Source organism: Ptiloglossa arizonensis, chromosome 1 (genome assembly GCF_051014685.1).
Source record: "Ptiloglossa arizonensis isolate GNS036 chromosome 1, iyPtiAriz1_principal, whole genome shotgun sequence".
In the NCBI taxonomy this organism is placed as follows: Eukaryota; Metazoa; Arthropoda; class Insecta; order Hymenoptera; family Colletidae; genus Ptiloglossa; species Ptiloglossa arizonensis.
Window position 1 is genome coordinate 33,864,438 of NC_135048.1, and position 18,120 is coordinate 33,882,557.

At 38.3% G+C, this 18,120-nt stretch overlaps 6 protein-coding genes across 9 annotated transcripts in view; 1 reads left to right on the plus strand and 5 right to left on the minus strand.

Moving 5' to 3' along the window:
- Positions 1 to 5,218, minus strand: part of LOC143152749 (uncharacterized) — a 32,610-nt gene extending 27,392 nt beyond the window's left edge. Inside the window, exon 1 of one of the 2 annotated variants that reach the window (XR_012993633.1) lies at positions 4,396 to 5,218. The gene's annotated coding sequence lies outside the window, so the exon portion shown is untranslated. The remainder of the gene's footprint in view (positions 1 to 4,395) is intronic. The other variant, XM_076323207.1, reaches the window with a different exon arrangement.
- LOC143152739 (uncharacterized) overlaps positions 1 to 15,618 on the plus strand; it is a 43,078-nt gene extending 27,460 nt beyond the window's left edge. For 2 of the 3 annotated variants that reach the window (XM_076323177.1, XM_076323186.1), the window contains 4 exons: positions 6,882 to 7,087; positions 7,790 to 7,989; positions 14,802 to 15,043; positions 15,115 to 15,617. In XM_076323177.1, the coding sequence (XP_076179292.1) occupies positions 6,882 to 7,087; positions 7,790 to 7,989; positions 14,802 to 15,043; positions 15,115 to 15,441 (975 nt within the window). In that variant the 3' untranslated portion in view covers positions 15,442 to 15,617. Of the gene's footprint in view, positions 1 to 6,881; positions 7,088 to 7,789; positions 7,990 to 14,801; positions 15,044 to 15,114 lie in introns of all 3 variants that reach the window. The other variant, XM_076323194.1, reaches the window with a different exon arrangement.
- On the minus strand, positions 8,108 to 9,644 carry Pck (Claudin superfamily protein pickel). The gene is made up of 4 exons (XM_076323226.1): positions 9,488 to 9,644; positions 9,341 to 9,407; positions 8,884 to 9,221; positions 8,108 to 8,807 (listed from the first exon to the last, which is right to left on the minus strand). The coding sequence occupies exons 1-4, from the start codon at positions 9,522 to 9,524 to the stop codon at positions 8,545 to 8,547; spliced, it is 705 nt and encodes a 234-aa protein (XP_076179341.1). The 5' UTR covers positions 9,525 to 9,644; the 3' UTR covers positions 8,108 to 8,544.
- Positions 9,813 to 11,586, minus strand: Sinu (claudin family member sinuous). The gene is made up of 2 exons (XM_076323237.1): positions 11,090 to 11,586; positions 9,813 to 10,933 (listed from the first exon to the last, which is right to left on the minus strand). The coding sequence occupies exons 1-2, from the start codon at positions 11,364 to 11,366 to the stop codon at positions 10,545 to 10,547; spliced, it is 666 nt and encodes a 221-aa protein (XP_076179352.1). The 5' UTR covers positions 11,367 to 11,586; the 3' UTR covers positions 9,813 to 10,544.
- Positions 13,201 to 14,430, minus strand: Kune (claudin). The gene is made up of 2 exons (XM_076323250.1): positions 14,198 to 14,430; positions 13,201 to 13,939 (listed from the first exon to the last, which is right to left on the minus strand). Exons 1-2 carry the CDS (start codon positions 14,331 to 14,333, stop codon positions 13,437 to 13,439), a joined length of 639 nt encoding a protein of 212 aa, XP_076179365.1. The 5' UTR covers positions 14,334 to 14,430; the 3' UTR covers positions 13,201 to 13,436.
- LOC143147642 (deoxyribodipyrimidine photo-lyase) lies at positions 15,052 to 18,051 on the minus strand. Its single transcript, XM_076313065.1, is given in 8 exon segments — positions 15,052 to 15,678; positions 15,680 to 15,741; positions 15,744 to 15,805; positions 15,874 to 16,042; positions 16,045 to 16,115; positions 16,179 to 16,252; positions 16,255 to 16,583; positions 18,024 to 18,051. Coding segments are annotated over 8 exon segments (840 nt in total). The 3' UTR covers positions 15,052 to 15,633.
- Positions 18,052 to 18,120: the final 69 nt, after the last annotated feature.

Below are 18,120 nucleotides of genomic sequence, written 5' to 3' on the forward strand. Positions count from 1 at the left end.
TCTCCGCAAAAAAAAAAAAAAAAAAGAAAATGGATAAAAGATGGAAAATATTCTCGTGGCGAATATTTCCCGCGTAAATGGTAAAGCTCGTCCACCGTGGTAACGGGAGCGTTTTAAATGTCGCACCGAGACGATTACCGTGAATTCGTATATTAATGAGACATTTATAACTCGGAATGACGCGCACCGAGTGACATTTCGAATCGTCAAGGCGGCAGGTATTTATATTTGTTAAGTGCCTCGTAGGAGGTAACGTTTCCCTCGCGATGTACCTAATCGTCTAATAGGATTTTAGGATCTAGATGAGCGAGAACCGCAGATTCGGTTAGTCCCGCTGCCGCGAATTTAGATTGAATCCAAAGAAGGAGGGTAGTCGTCTGCTTCGTGGATCAAACGTCCGCGTTCCGTGTATTTTCGCGACGATTTTCGCGCGTTAACCAAAAATATTGAAACCTCGAAAATGGAAGTGCGTGCGTGCACGCGAACGTTTGGAATAAATTGCCACAAGTACGACCGCTTGTTTCCGAAACGTTCCGTGGATATCCTATAAATACGAATTCCATTCGCGATGATGATCGAAATGGTTTCAGGTTGCGTCGTGCGTCCCCGCGTTGCACAAGCAGAAGGGACCGTGTCGTTGTACAAACACGCGTTAGCGTAGCGCGTAATCGAATCTGTTCGACAATTCTGGGCTTCGTTGCAGGCGATATCGAGCAAAATCCGCGACCACCTGATTCATTATCCAGCGATAAACCGGAAAATCCGGGGTTCCCGGCGGCCTTTCGGCCACCGATCTCGCGTGGAAAAAAACGCGAAAAATGAGATTTAAACAGTGACTCCGCGCACCGTTCCAGCTCATTTCAACGGAACATTACGTTACAATCCTTATTCGTACCGTTGCACACTGTTCTTGTCTTTGAAGAACTCTGTACGTTCCAGCTTTGAAGTAAAAAACCTCGTCGAAATCCCACTTCCCTTTCGTTTGTAACCGACAGTGGCCTATTCAAGCTTTTTAGCAATTCAGGAAGCAAATTGCACCGCGCGAAATGAGGAGCTTTCCACGGTATCCGTTTAAACGCTGCATGTACCAGCGGCTGAATGAATAAACACACGCACGAGAGAACTGCGAACACGGTACACGGTTCTCTCCCATTAATATCGCGGGCATCGCGATGCTTCCACGTTCCCGGGCACGAAAATTCTAATTTCGAATGTTCCTTGGGAACGGGGCGCGATAAATCGTGATAAAATCTCGGGTCCCCGTTGGAGATTAAAAAATTCTTCTCGACTTCGTTATTACCGTGGGGCAATTGTTTTTACACCGATCGTTAAGCCTCCGTCCAGACCGTCGACGACTCTGTCTCTCCGTGAGCCTCGTAACGCGGAATATGGCTGCCCCGCCTACGAGTGTTCGCATTTTACGAACCTCGATCGAAAGAAAAAAAAAAGAAAAAAGAAAAAGAAAAGATTCTTCAACGACGCGATAAAATTCGCGTGCGCACGATCCAGCCACGCGTGTCGACGAAACATCGATCGTCGATCGATCGTCTCGTGTATCGAGCTCGGTATCGTAAGGTACAAAGAAACGCGAAAAAGAGTCCCGAGTCTCTCGACTCCATCCCTAACCATTCTGTGCACCGAGTAGACGTTCAACGATGGATAGATCCTTCCAGAAAACGAGGTCTCCTACGCGAAAACTCGAACCCACGTTCCACGTCTTATTTCGCATAAAATCATCTCCCCGGCGACAGTTACGGGGGCACGTTGTTTGCATCTAAATTAACGGGTTCGAATTCTTGGCACGGTACGGTGGTGGCCGGGTTACCACGTAGTTGGGAATCACTGCGCACGGAGTTCTCGGGGCTCGTGTCGGAATATATCTCGCGGCGACGTGCATAGATAAACACACCACAACCAAGTAGCGAACGATGCACATGCACCGTGCTCGACGTGTCCGCACACGTACATTGTATGGACCTAAGAAAAGAAGGAGGGTAAACAGACAACGGGGGCGGAGGACGAGGGAACCCTCCTCGTCGTCGATAGATTCCGCGACGATCCATCGCGGTTCGTAGGAGAAAGGAACGCGCGCGTTGCAAGGGCTGTTGATTATCTACGTTCTGAAGTGCGCTCTATCTTTCTCTTTCGCGCGTATCGATGTTGTACACGAACGGGGCTACCGAGTGCTGCATTGCAACGAAACACGGAAGAAAGTAAAGGGCCCATCGATCGTTTAAGCCCTCCGCGCTTGCTCGCGCCGAATACACGACACAAAACCGACTTCGTGGAGTTGAATTCTCACCGCGACTGCCGCTCGTGATGGCTATCGAACGACGATATCGACGGATACATCGAGACGATCGTCCCGGTGGTGAGAGACTCGAGTAGAATATCGGTCCGATGGATCCAACGCAACGAAAATATCGAAAGTTTGTCAACTTGGCCAAGAATGATCGAAACTCGATCGATAGCTTGCAATACCGTCTCTGTCGTGTACAAACGTTTATTACGGTTTGAAACGCCCTCGTTGAAGGATGTCGAGAACATGATCGTACATTGGAATCACGTGACGATACGAATAGATTCATCTGATGTAAAGATGATCATCGAGGTATCGTAGAAGTTTTCTGTATCTCCGTTTGTGTCTTTAATTCACGAGCTATAAAGAGTCACGTAGCAACGTCGATGCTCGCGTACAGTACGTACCCATTATCGTAACACCATAACGCGGGGGACGTTGCTAGGGTTCGTGCGATCAGTGCTACTTAATTCGCTCTTAATGTCGCCGTTGAAATAATGCTTGTACTTCTACCCGGTTGTACATCAACCTTGATCGCGATACGATACAAGAATCCACGACAGTCTCGTCTCTCGATAAAACCTTTTAAATATCGTCGTCGGATGATGTTCAAACGTGATCGAAGATGTTCAAAAACCGTTATCGATACGTGCATCCTTGGTAAGAGCATAGAGACGTTACCGAACCGACAAGGTTTTCCCCATCCGGATATCTCATTTTCCGCTAGAACGAATCGAAGATTCGCGTCGCGAAGGATCCAAAGGTCCGACGAGAGATCCTCGCGAGTTGGTTTCGCGAACTGTTCGACCTCTTTACGAAGCGGATCGGTGCGAAGCGTCGCGAAGCTTTCCGGTCCGTGTACAACGAGAAACGAGAAAAACGAAAACTCCTTTTACCGAGTACTCGGGCCGCATTGGCGCTTCGAGAGGGCTCTCGAGCCGAGATTTTCACCAGCAACGGGAACACGTTCACAGTCAACGTCCTGGTCAACGTCCAGACCGACGTGTTCACGCAATGCCGATGGAAAGGCGGCGTAGGATCGATCCTCGGTCTCCGCGTCCCTTTTCCTTCGTTTTCTCCATCCCTCCACCCCCTCCCTCCTACTCCTCCCGCGTGGAAAAACGATAAAATCCCCACCGTGGCGACGGTTTAACGAAGAGGGCTGACCTTGTCCAGTGAATGAAACGACGCGGCGAACGCCACCGCGGAGAATAGGTCGCGGTCTTTTTTAATTAAATACCTACACATCGCGAACGGACGGGGAAAAAAGCGAGCGAGGGCAGGAGGGAAGGGCTGCTGCTCCAGGAGGAGGAGTAGGAGAGAAGAAGGAGGCAGAGGAGGAGGAGGAGGAGGAGGAGGAGGTGGAGGAGGAGGAGGAGGAGGAGGAGGAGGAGGAGGAGGAGGAGGAGGAGGAGGAGGAGGAGGAGAAGAAGAAGCAGGAGGAGTCGACCCGTGGCAAGAGCTTTTAATTAGCTATCGGTGCGAATGTTTGTTACCGTTTGAAGGAGGACCGGGACTCGTAGGGAAACGAGTCGCGCGAGAAGGGAGCCAGAGGAGAGCTTCGAGCTAGGAACCGAGCGACGTTATGCAATCCTCCTCCCGACCTTCCCGTAGGAATTTATCCTCGTTTCCCCTGCGTCTCGCTTTTTCATTTTTCTCTCTACGTTGGATCACGTATTTATCCAACGATTTCGACCGGTCGGAGCCCCACCTCGATCTTCTTCTCCAGTGTCTCGTTGGGAGACAACGGTCACACGTCCCCAATGGACGTGATACTTTCGACACGAAGAATTTCGAGCACCCGAAATCGTCCACGGATCTCTACGGGGGGACGAAATGGAGATTCCACGGAGGAAACGCTCGCGAGGAATTAACCCTCTCGGGGTACTCGAGAGTGGACGCGGATACGCGAAGCAATTCTCACGATCGTCCATGATTGTCCGCGCGCTCGCACACACACGCACACGTACACACACGTACACGTGTCACGGTGGTCCTGTTGTCCGTCGTGATCGAAAAAAGTTACGGGAAAGGGAAGTAACGGAACGGATGGTCGTGCACCGGGAAAGACGTTTCTAGATCTTCTCGTTACTGACCTTTTACGCACGCCGTGGACACGGGCTAGTACACCGTCGATCTAACGTGCTTGTTATCGACATCGTCGCGATTATCACGAGCGGGAACGAGCGTAAATAGTCCGTACAAGCGTGGCACGGTCGCCGAGACGGGCACGAACGTGGTCGTCACGTCACGTCTATAACCATCGCCGCGAGCATCGTCGGGACTGTTCCCCTGGTCGTTCATGCCAGCTCGTCGCTTGCCTTCTTCGCCGTTTGCCTCTGGTACGCGGGACGGATCCGCACCTCACCACCATGATCTCGCGCGATTCGTCGTGCGCCTCGTCATTTTCTCCTCGGAACGTACGGTGATCCCGATGATGGTCGTCGTGTCGGTGGTGGTGGTCGTTGGGATACCCTTGGACACGTTCCACCGGGTGTTTGAGTCGACGATAGTGGCGATTGGCTGCTCGTGGATCCAACAGCCGTATCGCATAGCGGAACAACACTCGCGGGGACGCGTATCGCGTACGCGTGTATCGTCGGCCCAGTGCGGTCTTACTCGCGGCTACGGTTCGATCGAAACGTTAACGTCGTCGTCGCTGTTGTCGTCGTCGTTGTCGTGGTCGTGGTCGTGGTCGTCGCTGTTGTCGTGTTCTCGATAACCAACGGGACACACCACCACCCGTTTACGTGCAGGAACGGTAACGGTACGGAAGACGCGCTAACGGGGAGTCCTCTCGCTACCACTGTGGAAGAGATGGAAACGCGACTGGCGTTGGGAAGGGTTCCTCGCGCACGGGGGTGGCTGTCAACAGCGCCCGAGGTAGGCAACCGGACTGACTCGCGCTGCACGGTGTCGGCGACAGACAGCGCGACCACCGTGGAGACAGAGACCGACGACCGCGGTACCGCTGCAACGCCAGGTAACCGAGCGAGAGGGAAAATTCACGAGTAGAAACGCCGCCGGCGGCGGTCAGCAGGGGGTTGGACGAGTGCGAGAGAAACGGAGAGCAGTGGAGGGGATGGAGGTTCACGCGGGGGTGATAGCGCGAGAGAGAGAGAGAGACGGTAGAACGGAAAGAGGGAGCGGAGATGGATCGGAGGGAGGGATAAAACGGGTTAGAAAATCACGAGGGGAGTGCGAGAGTCGGAGCGCGAGAGAAACGGGAGGAGGATCGCTGGTGGGGAGAAATCTCGACAAGGGGATGGAGAAGTGAAAATCTGTGGGAAGCGCGAGGAAAAGGGAAAAGAACGACACGAGGAGGAGGGGGGGGGCGAGGGAGGGAAAAAAGCTGTTCGGAGAGACGGAGAAGAGGAACAAAGAGGAACGGAGAAAAAATTCACGGAGGGAGGGAGGGATGTACCGGCTGCCTGTGAAGAGACGCGAGAACCGGGGAAGAGGGTTTTAGAAAGGGCCGAATCTGGGATGGTGAATCGCGCGATAAGAGGAGAAACGGATGTGTACGTATTGTACGTAACATCGAGTAGGTAAATGTAATAAACGGGTCCGCGCGGAACGTTTGAAACACGGGGCGAGGTGAATTCGAAACTATAGAGAGAAATATGTGGAGCGAGAAACGGGAAACGTAGAGCGTACGTGCGACGATGATGGTAAGGAAAGGAAAAAGAAAAGAGAGAGAGAGAGAGAAAGAGAAGGCGGCGGTTCGCAAAAGGAAAAGTGAAGGATTTGCTGTAGGGAAAAAAAATACGAGGAAAATGTGAAACAAGAGGCAGAAAAAACAAAGGGAGCTTGCGCGCTGCAGGGGTTGCTCTCCACCGATGCCGAGTGCCAGCCTTCTGCTCAATGACTCTGTAAGTACCTTCAGACGAATGCTTGTCTCGTAATTGAATCGTTGCGAGGAGGAAAAAGGAGTCGGAAATGCGAGGAAAAATTCCCGTTGTCTCCTTGAAAAATTCACCCCCCGTCCCCCGTATATTTATGCTCGGCAGCGCGGGGACGAAGGTAAAGGATAACCGAGGAGGGGAGAAATTAATCCCTCGAACGTGATGTCCTCGAGGCGGCACGTGTTACGTATACAACGTATGTACTCGCAGTCGACGACGATTCTACAATTCCCCATCCGTGCTCTAAAATAATCGAAAGCGTTAGATCAAAATAGACAGCGTTACACAACAGGAAATTTTCGTGTACCGATATACAAATCCGTACACCCTGCGCGAAAAATTCAAACACGTACATCACCGTCCTTGGTTGTGTTCCCAAAAGTGGCATTACTTTGTTCGCTGCACGCGGTTCGTACGATTCTCTTTTCCGTCCCCAGGAGATTATTTATCGTTACGAAATGAATTTTGCCCACCAGAGACGATTCAACGAGCGTCCAAGATCATTTCCGAAGGAACGAACCGTCGAACGGGAAGACGTTGATTCGAATCGCTTACCGTTTCACGTGGTATTCGAAGACGATCGATCAATCGAGACCACCGATGGCGTTCGACGCGCGCGATTAGAGCGGCGCATCTTTTCCATATCTCCGATCAATAATCGACGCGTATTCTTTCAGAATGATAGCAGCATGCACCGCGGTAAAAGTTTCGAGACTTGCGGCGGAGTCGGACGGAATATCGCCAACGCCTTGATGAATCTTGGTCTAAACCCCACGCCGTTAATATCCGTTGTCGGTGACGACGATCCTGGGAAAGCTATAATTAAAAGTCTAGGAAATGGTGGCCAGACCGTCGACCGGTTGTCGAACACGAGCACGCCTAGGTACGCGTACCTTTCCCCCGAATCAACTACAGGATCTGTCTCTCCTTGTTTCAATGACGCAGCTTTTACAGTCAATTTTCCCCGTACAAAATTGAGTCTCTATCTTTGATCATTCGATACCATCATTGTTCGAACTGACCGATCGAAGACTAACCATTGAAATATCCGGATGTAAGCTGTGTACTTCTGAAAATATGTTTCGTTAGGCTATGTTCGATCTGTAACAGAGCGTCGAATGATCAATACAGAAGATACCGTTTGATAAAATCGAAACGATAACGAGAAGAGTGACATTTTTTCGAAAGAACACGGATTACTGTAAAAGGTACCAACTGTAAGAACTCGGGCGATAAAAGCTTTGAATATACAATTATGCGTTAAGAGGTATCGAACTTCGTTTATTGGTTAAAATTCCACGGAAGGGAACTCTTCGTAACGTTAAATCTGGAAAGTGTAAAAGCACGTCATCGGCGTTAATGACTATTGGATCTGTAACGTACGATAAAAATCGGAATGATCGTTCACCTCGTAAATATCACTCGTCACCAATTTCCAATGACGATATTTTCACCGTTTTCGTATTCTTTCGTACACGTGCGAAACTTTCTTATTCTCGCTTAATACAAATATGTAAAGTTTCTAGAAATTTCAAGAACATTCGTGTGTTAATAATCTAACAAGTTTCTTTTATGTTTTGCAAAGGTGTACCTTGATAATCGACAACAAAGGCGAGTTACATTTTGGGATCGGTGACATGGATGCCTTTGCCAGCATTACTCCGAATTTAGTAAAGAAGTATCGGTCGCACATAGAAAAAGCTAGCCTTATTGTTCTCGATGGTAACCTACCTGTGGATACGATACAGTACGTTCTAGATCTCGCAGCGTACTCGGAAATTCCAGGTAAGTGATACTTCGGTGTTCTAATGTTTCGTTGTCATTTATTTTAATAGAGAATTAATCTCACGTGTCCTTGATTGTACCTTCGTAGTATACAACAATATAAAATTTAATATCATGATCTCGGCATTAATTACGTGTATATATTTAAAAACTATATAGTACAAAATAGTTGGTAGGTAAATAATATTAATACGTGATCTTGTAGAACACGTGAAACATAATTTCGGCAATTTGTCGAACTTGCAGGTCAAGTTCTATATACATACGTGATAATAATTCATTTATCACTGTATAGTCATTGTGATAATCACAACAGTTTATAACTACAGGTATAAAACTATAATGCATAAATGCTCTCTTACTTTAAATATATAGATTTCTATAAAAAATGGACGGAGTTAAATAGTGTCGAGTGGAATACGTACACGTCTCGTGTAGTAAAATAATTTTGAAAGCAGATCTGAAATTTTGATTCGTTAATCTACACGACTATAGGTGATTAAAAATCGTTCTATAGTTAAATGCTTCTCTAAATATTATAGCAGTGATTGTGAATTATATGTATCCTCCCCTTTGCAATCCTTGATGCGTCTGTGGATTAGGCTGCATTTGCATTACCAAATTACGAGATTCTCTGCGCAATCTATAGCCAGCTTTAGCATCTAGATATAAGAAAAATGCAGCTAACCAATGGAACATAAACGAAACTACTGCCAGACCGTACGACCAAGATAAATGGTTAAAATTTGGATACATTAACCAGTCTCTGCGCCAGCATTGTCCTCCAAATATTGATACCGCTAAGAACAACAAAGTACCTAAAATATAAAAGCCATAAAATTAATTTTACTTAAAAAAATTCTGGACTTTATTGTTAAATAAATTTTTACTTACCTGTAGCTGTGCAACACAAAAAAGCAGATGCAGAAAGGAGCCATTCGTAGTTTAATATGAATTTTAAAGGCCAACGAACTAGAGTCAATGCGATCACAACTTGTGCAAAAAATGAGAGTAAAAGGGCCAATGTGACAAATGTTTGCACTACCATCAGCCATCCTGGTAATAGCCACTCACGAATCACGTAATATTCTTCTGAGAAAATGTGATGACATCCATCAAATTTCTTGTCAAACTGATAATACGGATACTGAAATTTTTCAAAACAATATTCCCAAAGTCCCATATGCTTGAAAGTACTGAAAGTTTCTTGATAAGACTGGAACCAATAGGGGCTAAAAGTAAATCAATTAGGTAAATCTCGATTTAAAAATTAATTACACGTTAAAAAGTCTTTTGAGAGTTATATTTACTCAGTGTTATGTACAAAATTTCAAATTTTGAAAATTATTACCTTGTAAATGCCATTACTAATAGTAAACCAGCAATATATGTAATAACTCCACCAAAAACTATCGCGTCTGGAAAAGCATAATATAAAGGTAATAGAGGTTAAACATGTTTTCTAACCGACATAATAATGAAAAACAATATCACTTACTTGACGCGCGATGATATTCTTGTTTATCGACAGACATGTCGATCGTTTATTATAGTAGATATAAAAAATTGCAAACTAATTTACTTTGACAAAGACTTTGTTTGTAAACTCTAAAAACAATTTGCCACACCTCTCAATACTTCACTGCTGCCAACAATATATTTTATTTGGCATGCTGTAAGATGGCTACCTAACTGTTCCAGAAATCAGTGGTTCTCAAATCATTTGATTTGAAACTAAATACAACATGAAACAAAGTTGTTCGACAAAATAATGAATTTTTTAAATTGAACTTTCTTTAGTGAATGAAGGATGAGGTAGACAGATGTAAAAGTTTTCCTTTGAACATTTATTACACTTTCATTTAAGTAAAGATATGTTACAAAAGTTTACGCATTATGCTATCTTAATTAGGTATAATAATTTCGTATTTAAGGACGGATATCGATTATTAAATTGCAAAGTACTATTACGCTAGGTATCGTTTATTCGTAAGTAACAAGTCTTTGTAAATTTACAACATATAAATTCAGCACTGGCAGTGAATATTTGTATTGTAAAATAATGTAGCATTCAACAACCTATTGTGTGTACAGAAGAAACAAAATACTTATGCGATACAATTGAGATTGCTCTACTTCGAACCATCAAGAATCTTGCTAAAATAATCAGAATTATGAATATGTTTTTATTAACTGTGACTTTTCTTAAGGCACTTGTTTTACAATGAGAAAGTATGACTCAAGTACATTTACTTTATGTACTAACATTAACTTCCAAAACTATTGGTGTACAACAAAAACAATAACAATCTGAATATACAGAAATCTCTCTGTATTTAATATATTTCTACATATTGTGTATATATAAAACATTGTACAAAAATACAAATCTTGTTCCGTACTTTACTTTGTACTTAAAATAATAGAAATCTTATCTTACAATCTACACAATTAACTCTACTATTGGAAACAAGCTAATATAAATGGACGGAGTAATATTACAAAATTTTGGTACCAAAATATTGTGCAAGTCTTGTGTAATAAAAATAGTCTACTTATGTACGAGATTCAAGTTGAAATCTTGTTTGAGATTCTTTCAAATATTCTCTCTTTTTGCGCTGAACATTGCCCTCGACAAGGAAAAGTGCACCTGATATAATAGTCAACACGCTGCCTATAGCTGCCATTATAAAAGACCAACCAAAAAAATTGTTCGCGTGTCCAGGCATCCAACCTTCAGTGTTTCCAAAACAGGCAAATATAATTACTGCTAATCCACCACTTATACCTCCAATCAGTAATAAATTTCCAATTGTCATAATAAGTTGTACATATCGTTTTTGTTCTGGATCACAGCATAAAGTGAATAATAATATTAATACAAGAGATATGAGACTCAACAGGAAACACAAAGTGAAGAAAAACTGTGTGGCTATCATAAATGCTGTAACAAAAACAATTACAATTATGTTTGTAGAATGCAAGTATGTGTTAAACAAATATATCCATAATAACGACTGATTTCAGTACTTCTGGTAAAAGAAATCGCATACTTCTAAATAAATGCTATTTTTACAAAGAAATAAAATCAAAAACTTACGAGGCAGAAGAAAGCCACGAATGTCAGAGTATCCTGCAGTAAAGGGATCGTATACCCATCTGCAGCCAACAAAGAAGCGTCTAGGCGCGTCCATTTCCTGAGGATTCGGCAGAGATCTAAAGCAGTGTGTCCAAAGACCCAATTTGTCGAGTTTTGCACCAGTGATACGATAATCGCTCACTAACCATGCTGGTGTACCGAATGCAACGCAAACGCACACAAATGCGACGATAAAAACACCGACACCGATGTTGCCGGAAAAACTTCTTTTCTTCATCGTGAAAAATCGTTCCGTGAACAATGGAGATCACAGCGTAGAATAGAGTGTACAACAAACGATTCACAAATCTACTGATCCGGTAAATATCCCACGGTATTAACCACACCCAAACACGTTATGTTGTGTAGTGGCCATGTAGCGTTCCTTCCAACCTAACCTTGTAAAACTGTAAGTATCCCACGAGTAAATACAAACTAGCAGTTATTACGAGAAAACGGTTCTCAATCTATTATTAAGATCTTTAAAAAACCAACCATACTTAAAAATGTTCTGATATAATATTTCTTGTTCTTGTTCTGTCAAATGCAATAATAAATATTTAACAATAATAATACATTTACTATTAATTATAATAGGGAATACAAATAACTAATGAATACACGTAAAAACATCATTAAAGTATTTCTGTATTTTGAATTTTATAAGAAGTATATTATTATAGTTTTGAAATATTTACAATAATTAAATGTCAACGTTATAAAATTATAGAGTATAATGCTGTAAAATTGTCCTGTGCATTCTCATTGTTAGAATATTCTACCATTAATGTTTTACATAAATTACGTAAAATACATTACATATTTCAAAAAATAATTTTCCTGAACATATATCGGGCTCTATTTCACATTACCGTAATAATTATAAAATTTGAAAAAGAACATTGACAAGATTGTGTTTTAAGAAACAGATTTTAAAATTAGTTACAAAGATTCTTATATAATTCGTCTACAGTATGAAGTATTCATTATAGTTAATTTTGCATTTATAATTTATCCAATCCACGCCCATCGTCTTCAATCAAGATTCTCGGAATGCGCGTCACTTTTACTGTCATCCGCTCATGATTCATTCAGATGAAATTCACATGACTTAGTGCATTAAAACAACGCCTCATTCTCTGCATGTCATTAGGAGACTAAAGAGAAAATGAATCGTTAATAGAACTGAAATTTAACACTTGTAGCATTGCAATTGTTTCATATTACTCTTTTTTTTTACTTAAATAGTTAGAAATAAACAAATAATTTGATGTGAATAATATCTCGCGAAAAATGAATTATTTAAAAACCCGTTTATGATTTAATATGTTTATCGGTACTTTTATAATTTTATAGTATCAGTAAGTGTGAAAGGGTGGTATAGAACTGGAAGTAACACGCTTTTCAGGTGTGATCGATGTAGTATGCGAAATTGTAGAAGTCGCTGATTAAAATAGGAGCTAAACTGGGTCAACGACTTACACCTGACGTCGATCTTCGTACACGCAATCTTAGTCGTAACTCACGTTGAATTATTTCCACCGATAGTAAAACGGGTCACAACCTGACCGTGTTCTTCCTTCTGTAACTTAATTATTTTTTCCTACGAATTTCATCAATCGAAATCTTGTTGCGAGCTACATTGAACGCTAATTGTTAATGGTTAATATCTACTAATATCTTTGTTATATTATTTTTATAAATTAGTTTTAATCTATATTCACATAAGTAAATATATAAAAAGAAAAGTGAATAGAAGTTTTAAAATTAACATTTTCGAACAAGTTATTTTATTGCTTTAACTGTTTATACATTTTTCTGATATAAAAGATTATGACAAATATATAATATTTGTTCATGTAAAGGCCATGCAATGGTTTCAGTTACACAGCTAATACTATTTTTATTTACAGACACCTAGTCTCTTAGCATAAAATGTCTTACTTCTATGGACGGATTTGTAGCATTAATTATTCTACAAAACAAATAATAAATTCATAAGTTACATATTAAATATTATAAGAATGTATAAAATATTTTTAAGTTTGGGTTTACTTTTTTTTAAAAATATGTTAAAATTATAATTGCATTTATAAATTAACGAGGACGTTTACATGCAGTGTAAATAATATTTATCAAAATAATGGATATTAATATAAAAATATATAATAGAATTTTCGAAAGTTTGTATAGATCTTATTTAAAGTAAATTTATATAGACTGTGTTCAAACTGATAGAAGAGCCATGTGCAGATCTTCGGTACTTCAAATAATTTATCATAGATTGATTTTTCTTAAAGAAGACTAATTAAATAGTTGTATGTGTCTTCTGTTCTTCATTTAATATTCTTTCCTGTTTCTTTTTGTGTCTACGTCCTTCAATTAAGAAGAGTACACCTGCTATGAGTAAAGTAAAGCTACCTACTACAGCTAACGCATAAGACCAACTAATATCGTTATGTTCCCAATTGGGCATCCAGTCTCTACTGTCACCTCGTGCACCAAAAATAATAACAGATATAATACCACATATTCCTCCTAACAATAAATTTGCACCAGTTGTCCATAAAAGCAATTGATATTTATCGTGATGACGAGAACAGCATGTGTACAATACAGTTGAGAAACCTCCTATTAATAGTAAAGTCAAACACAGTGTGAAGAAAAATTGTGTTGCGACAAAAAAGTCTGGCAGAAGAATATCATGAATTATATAGTATTCTTCTTCAAACACCCACCAGCAACCATAAAATTTGGTATCGTACAAGTGATGAGGTTGTTCAAATCCTTTGAAACACACTTGCCATAAACCTGTAACAGTAGATCATTTTTTACAATTCAATAAAGACTTTAAATAACATTTTGTTTACGTATAAATTTTCTTTAATTTATATAAATACTGACGATTGCATGTACATACTGGTACAAATATAATGAAAATTATCTTAAACTTTTCCTTATAAAGTGTCAATCACATTAAAAACGATTGCCAACTAAACAAGAATGGAAAGTAAATAACAATTATTACTGTTCTTCTTATCGTAACGGAATCATTTCAAACCAAATTACCGATCTTAATAAATTTTGGATTTTCCAATTTTCCGTCTGTTTCGAGCCAATTGGGTGTGGTGAATGCAATCACTATTAAAACAAATGCAATTGCCGTGAATATTGCAGCAGCTTTTCCGTTTCGAGTTTTACCCATTATGTCATTCGATTATTGATACAATCGTTTCGTAAAACTTAATACTTTCTGTTGTATTATTAACGGAGAGGAAAATTATGTTTTTCTACGGTGCAACCTGTGGTTATGTGAAGTATATACAATACATACATACTAATCTCCTACGAAATAGAATCTTAGTAGATGTCCATTGGTATGAACATTTGTAGCGCCTCACCAGCGCTACATGTTATGAATGAGACATTTAATTTATTTAGCGGTTCATTTGAATAGCTTTTGAAGTCAAATAGCATAATACTTAAAAAAAAATTCATCTAATATAATGAAACATCTCATTCATGATAATTTTCAAATAATAACAGGTTGTTCATGTTATATTATAATATTATACGTATATTTATATCATAATACTATATTCAAAAAGTGTATATGTATATCACCATATATAAATAATGAAATAATGTAAATAAAAAGAAAAATTTCTTTTAGTTTGGTACGAACCTACAGATGTGAAGGAAGCAACAAAAATATTTGAAGCAAAAAAATGGCACAATGTTCTGCATTTTATATCTCCAAACAGAGATGAATGTAAGGTTATTGGCAAATATCTTGGAATCCAAGTGTCTGAAAACAAATCGATTATGGACTTGGAAGAAATAAGAACAATTGCAGAACAAGTAGCTGAATTTGTTCCAGTAGTTATAACTACAGTAGGATCACAAGGAGTAATGGTAAATATTAGTGTTTATGACAACTTTAGAACATGATTATCTAATTAAAAATATAATATTATTTTCCATAGGTTGTTCGTAAAGCCTTAGAAAATGATCCTTTCTATGACAAAAATGGTAAATTGATTGAAAATACTACGATTACTTCTCGTTTGTATCCACCATTGTCTTGTACTTCTGAAGATCGAAATAAAATTAACAATGCAAATGGCTGTGGAGATTGCCTTAGTGCTGGAATAATTTATGGGATTCATAAAAATCTATGCGAAATTGATTGTCTTTCTCTAGCTTTAAAGGCTGCTGCACTTTCTTTAATGTCATCAGATGCAGTACCTTCTTTATTTTCATTATATGATGATATAAATTGTTACAAATACATAGGTACTAAAACATGTTAACAAAAACATATATTACTATTTTTCAACTAATGCAATTACTCAAATAATTTTTAAACATTTCTGTCATATTTATAGTTTCACTTATAGTAATATGTATTAATTTTTGTATTACAATATCTGTTTTCTAATTTTTAAATATAAATGGATAAATCCTGAAAATTAATAAATAATTGACGTTTTGTTGCCTTATTTTTATATATCATTACTTTTCCTCTTTCCCCACTTGGTAACAATCTTTCTTTATCTTGGTAACATTAAACTTTCGTTTACATCCTCCATAATTTATATATCTTATTTTTCAAATATTTCTTTTTCTGGCAAACTATGATTATGAATACCATGTATAAACTATATACATCCTACAAGAAGGATTAACACATATTATTTTAATATAATATTAAAATTATTATAATGTTGTATACACAAAATAAATATGAAACTGATCTACATAATCATTATCATATACTGTATTTATTATTTAAGAAATTAGCCTATCCTAAAGTAATTTTAGGTGTTGCAGTCCACTTCAATATCTTCTTTACCCAATACATTCTCAAATAACTATGCATTTTTTCCATTATTACCATTTGATTTTGATATCATTCCATAAATCATCATGGGTCTGAGAATTGTCCAAATGATTTAAAGAATACATATACTTTCTTGTATCTTTCCTATATACACTGATATATTACTAATGAATGTAAATAACTCGTAATAAAATATGAATACATTACCAATGTGTATTTAATATGTTTATTACCTAAGCATCAACTTCATTAACAAAGTCATCATTTTTGTTATAGAAACAATTGCTAACTTGTCACTAAGTTCTCACTGTATAATATCCTTTTCCATAAAAGATTCAACTGATTTTGGATATAACTTTTTCTATTCTAGTACTTCTAAAGTACATTGTACAGATATTGTGCCAAAATGAAACTATGGAGACAAATTGCTAATGCTATTTGACAAGGGATCATTATGTTCATCTGTGTACTTTTTTAAACGGTTTTGTATGAAATTTTCAAATTCTTTAATACCATGTTCATATCCTGGCACAGCCAATGTAATTTCATTTACTAATATAATCACTTTTACATTTTGCAAAGTTATTTTCTAGTTATTCTTTTCAAACATTTCTTTTTAACATCATTCAAATTACATAACGATCAAATATGTTTTTCATTCAAATTAAATGTAGTGACAAATTCAGCTGTCTAGTAAATATTAAAAAATTATATAATAAAAAAGTTAAAGGAATAAAATGCATTTACAGGATATAAAGGTAAATTTGTCTTACATTCTCTCTATCATTCTTAATCTTTTTTAAAAGACCTAATGTTCTCCTTTGTTTAAATAGATTCAATTCATCCATATTTTAATCAGTATTGTTTACAAAACATAGTATTAAATTACCAGTAATTACAAAATTTTATTGTGGATTAAATTCTATAAATTAAAAACCATTATTTTCTTTATATTTTATTTACAATTACAGTTGATATTTGATTGTGCAGTAAATGTTGACAATTAATTTTATAAAATTAATACAATATTTTTCGAACTGAAACGATGAAACTTATAACTATTGTGTCACGATTGGGCAATATAGTTGTTTTACATCCTAAAGTAGATAAATTATAGTTACAATTTATAGATACATATAGGTACAGAAACTATCTATTAGAACGCTAGTTAAAAATTCAAAACTAACCAATCCGTGCGCACGTATTATAGGTGTACACTTGTTTGCTAAATTTTCTGATTGGTTGTTTCTCTAAATCAGCTGACTTATGTATTTACATGTGATTATATTTTCTACGCGATTGATCATCAAACACGGTGTGGGCAGAGTAAAAATGATTGTTCGATGCAATAGTGCGTGTCATCAAGTAAATATAGTTTTACATGTTTGAAATAAATCATATTACTTACGAAGATAAGAGTTTTGTAAAGTTACATTCTTCTGATGTTACCTTTCTGTCTGTATTAAACTTAAGAATATAAAAGGGTGGGAGTGAAATTGTTAAACCGCATACCTAGAAATTTATAACAATTTATTTCTATTAAAAAAAAATAATATATAAAACACACTGTTTATACATGTGTGTATATAAATTATTAAAGTAGTATGCCGCGTTCTGCATTTATTTGTCCACAATTCTTTAACAAGATTGAAATAAAATGATTCACAATTATATTTTAAGATACATACGTACATTTCATTAGTAACCATATACAAGATAATAATGTTTTAATAAGATAAAGAAGAAATATATATCCGAGCACAAAATCTTGCTAATAAGATAGGATAAATAGGTTACCTATTAAATACAACATTATCTTCGTCCTGTATATACATATTCACTGATATCCACTGTAGGCAAACTGAAAGAGACCTAGCTTTACCATACTGTAAGAACCAAAGCTGACATTTTATTTGATATTAAAATAAGAAATAACCATTTGAAATAACATTTTAAACTTCCAATTGAAATTACATGAAACATCGATTTATTTGAAATGCTTCAGATCATTTTATAATTTTTTCATTTCAAATACAGATGAAAAAATAATACCAATTAAGGTAATTTCTTCCAAATCCATCTTGGTTTATCGATTAGTATAAATTATGATTATTTTTTGGCCATAGGATTGCGTTGTGATAAAAAATAT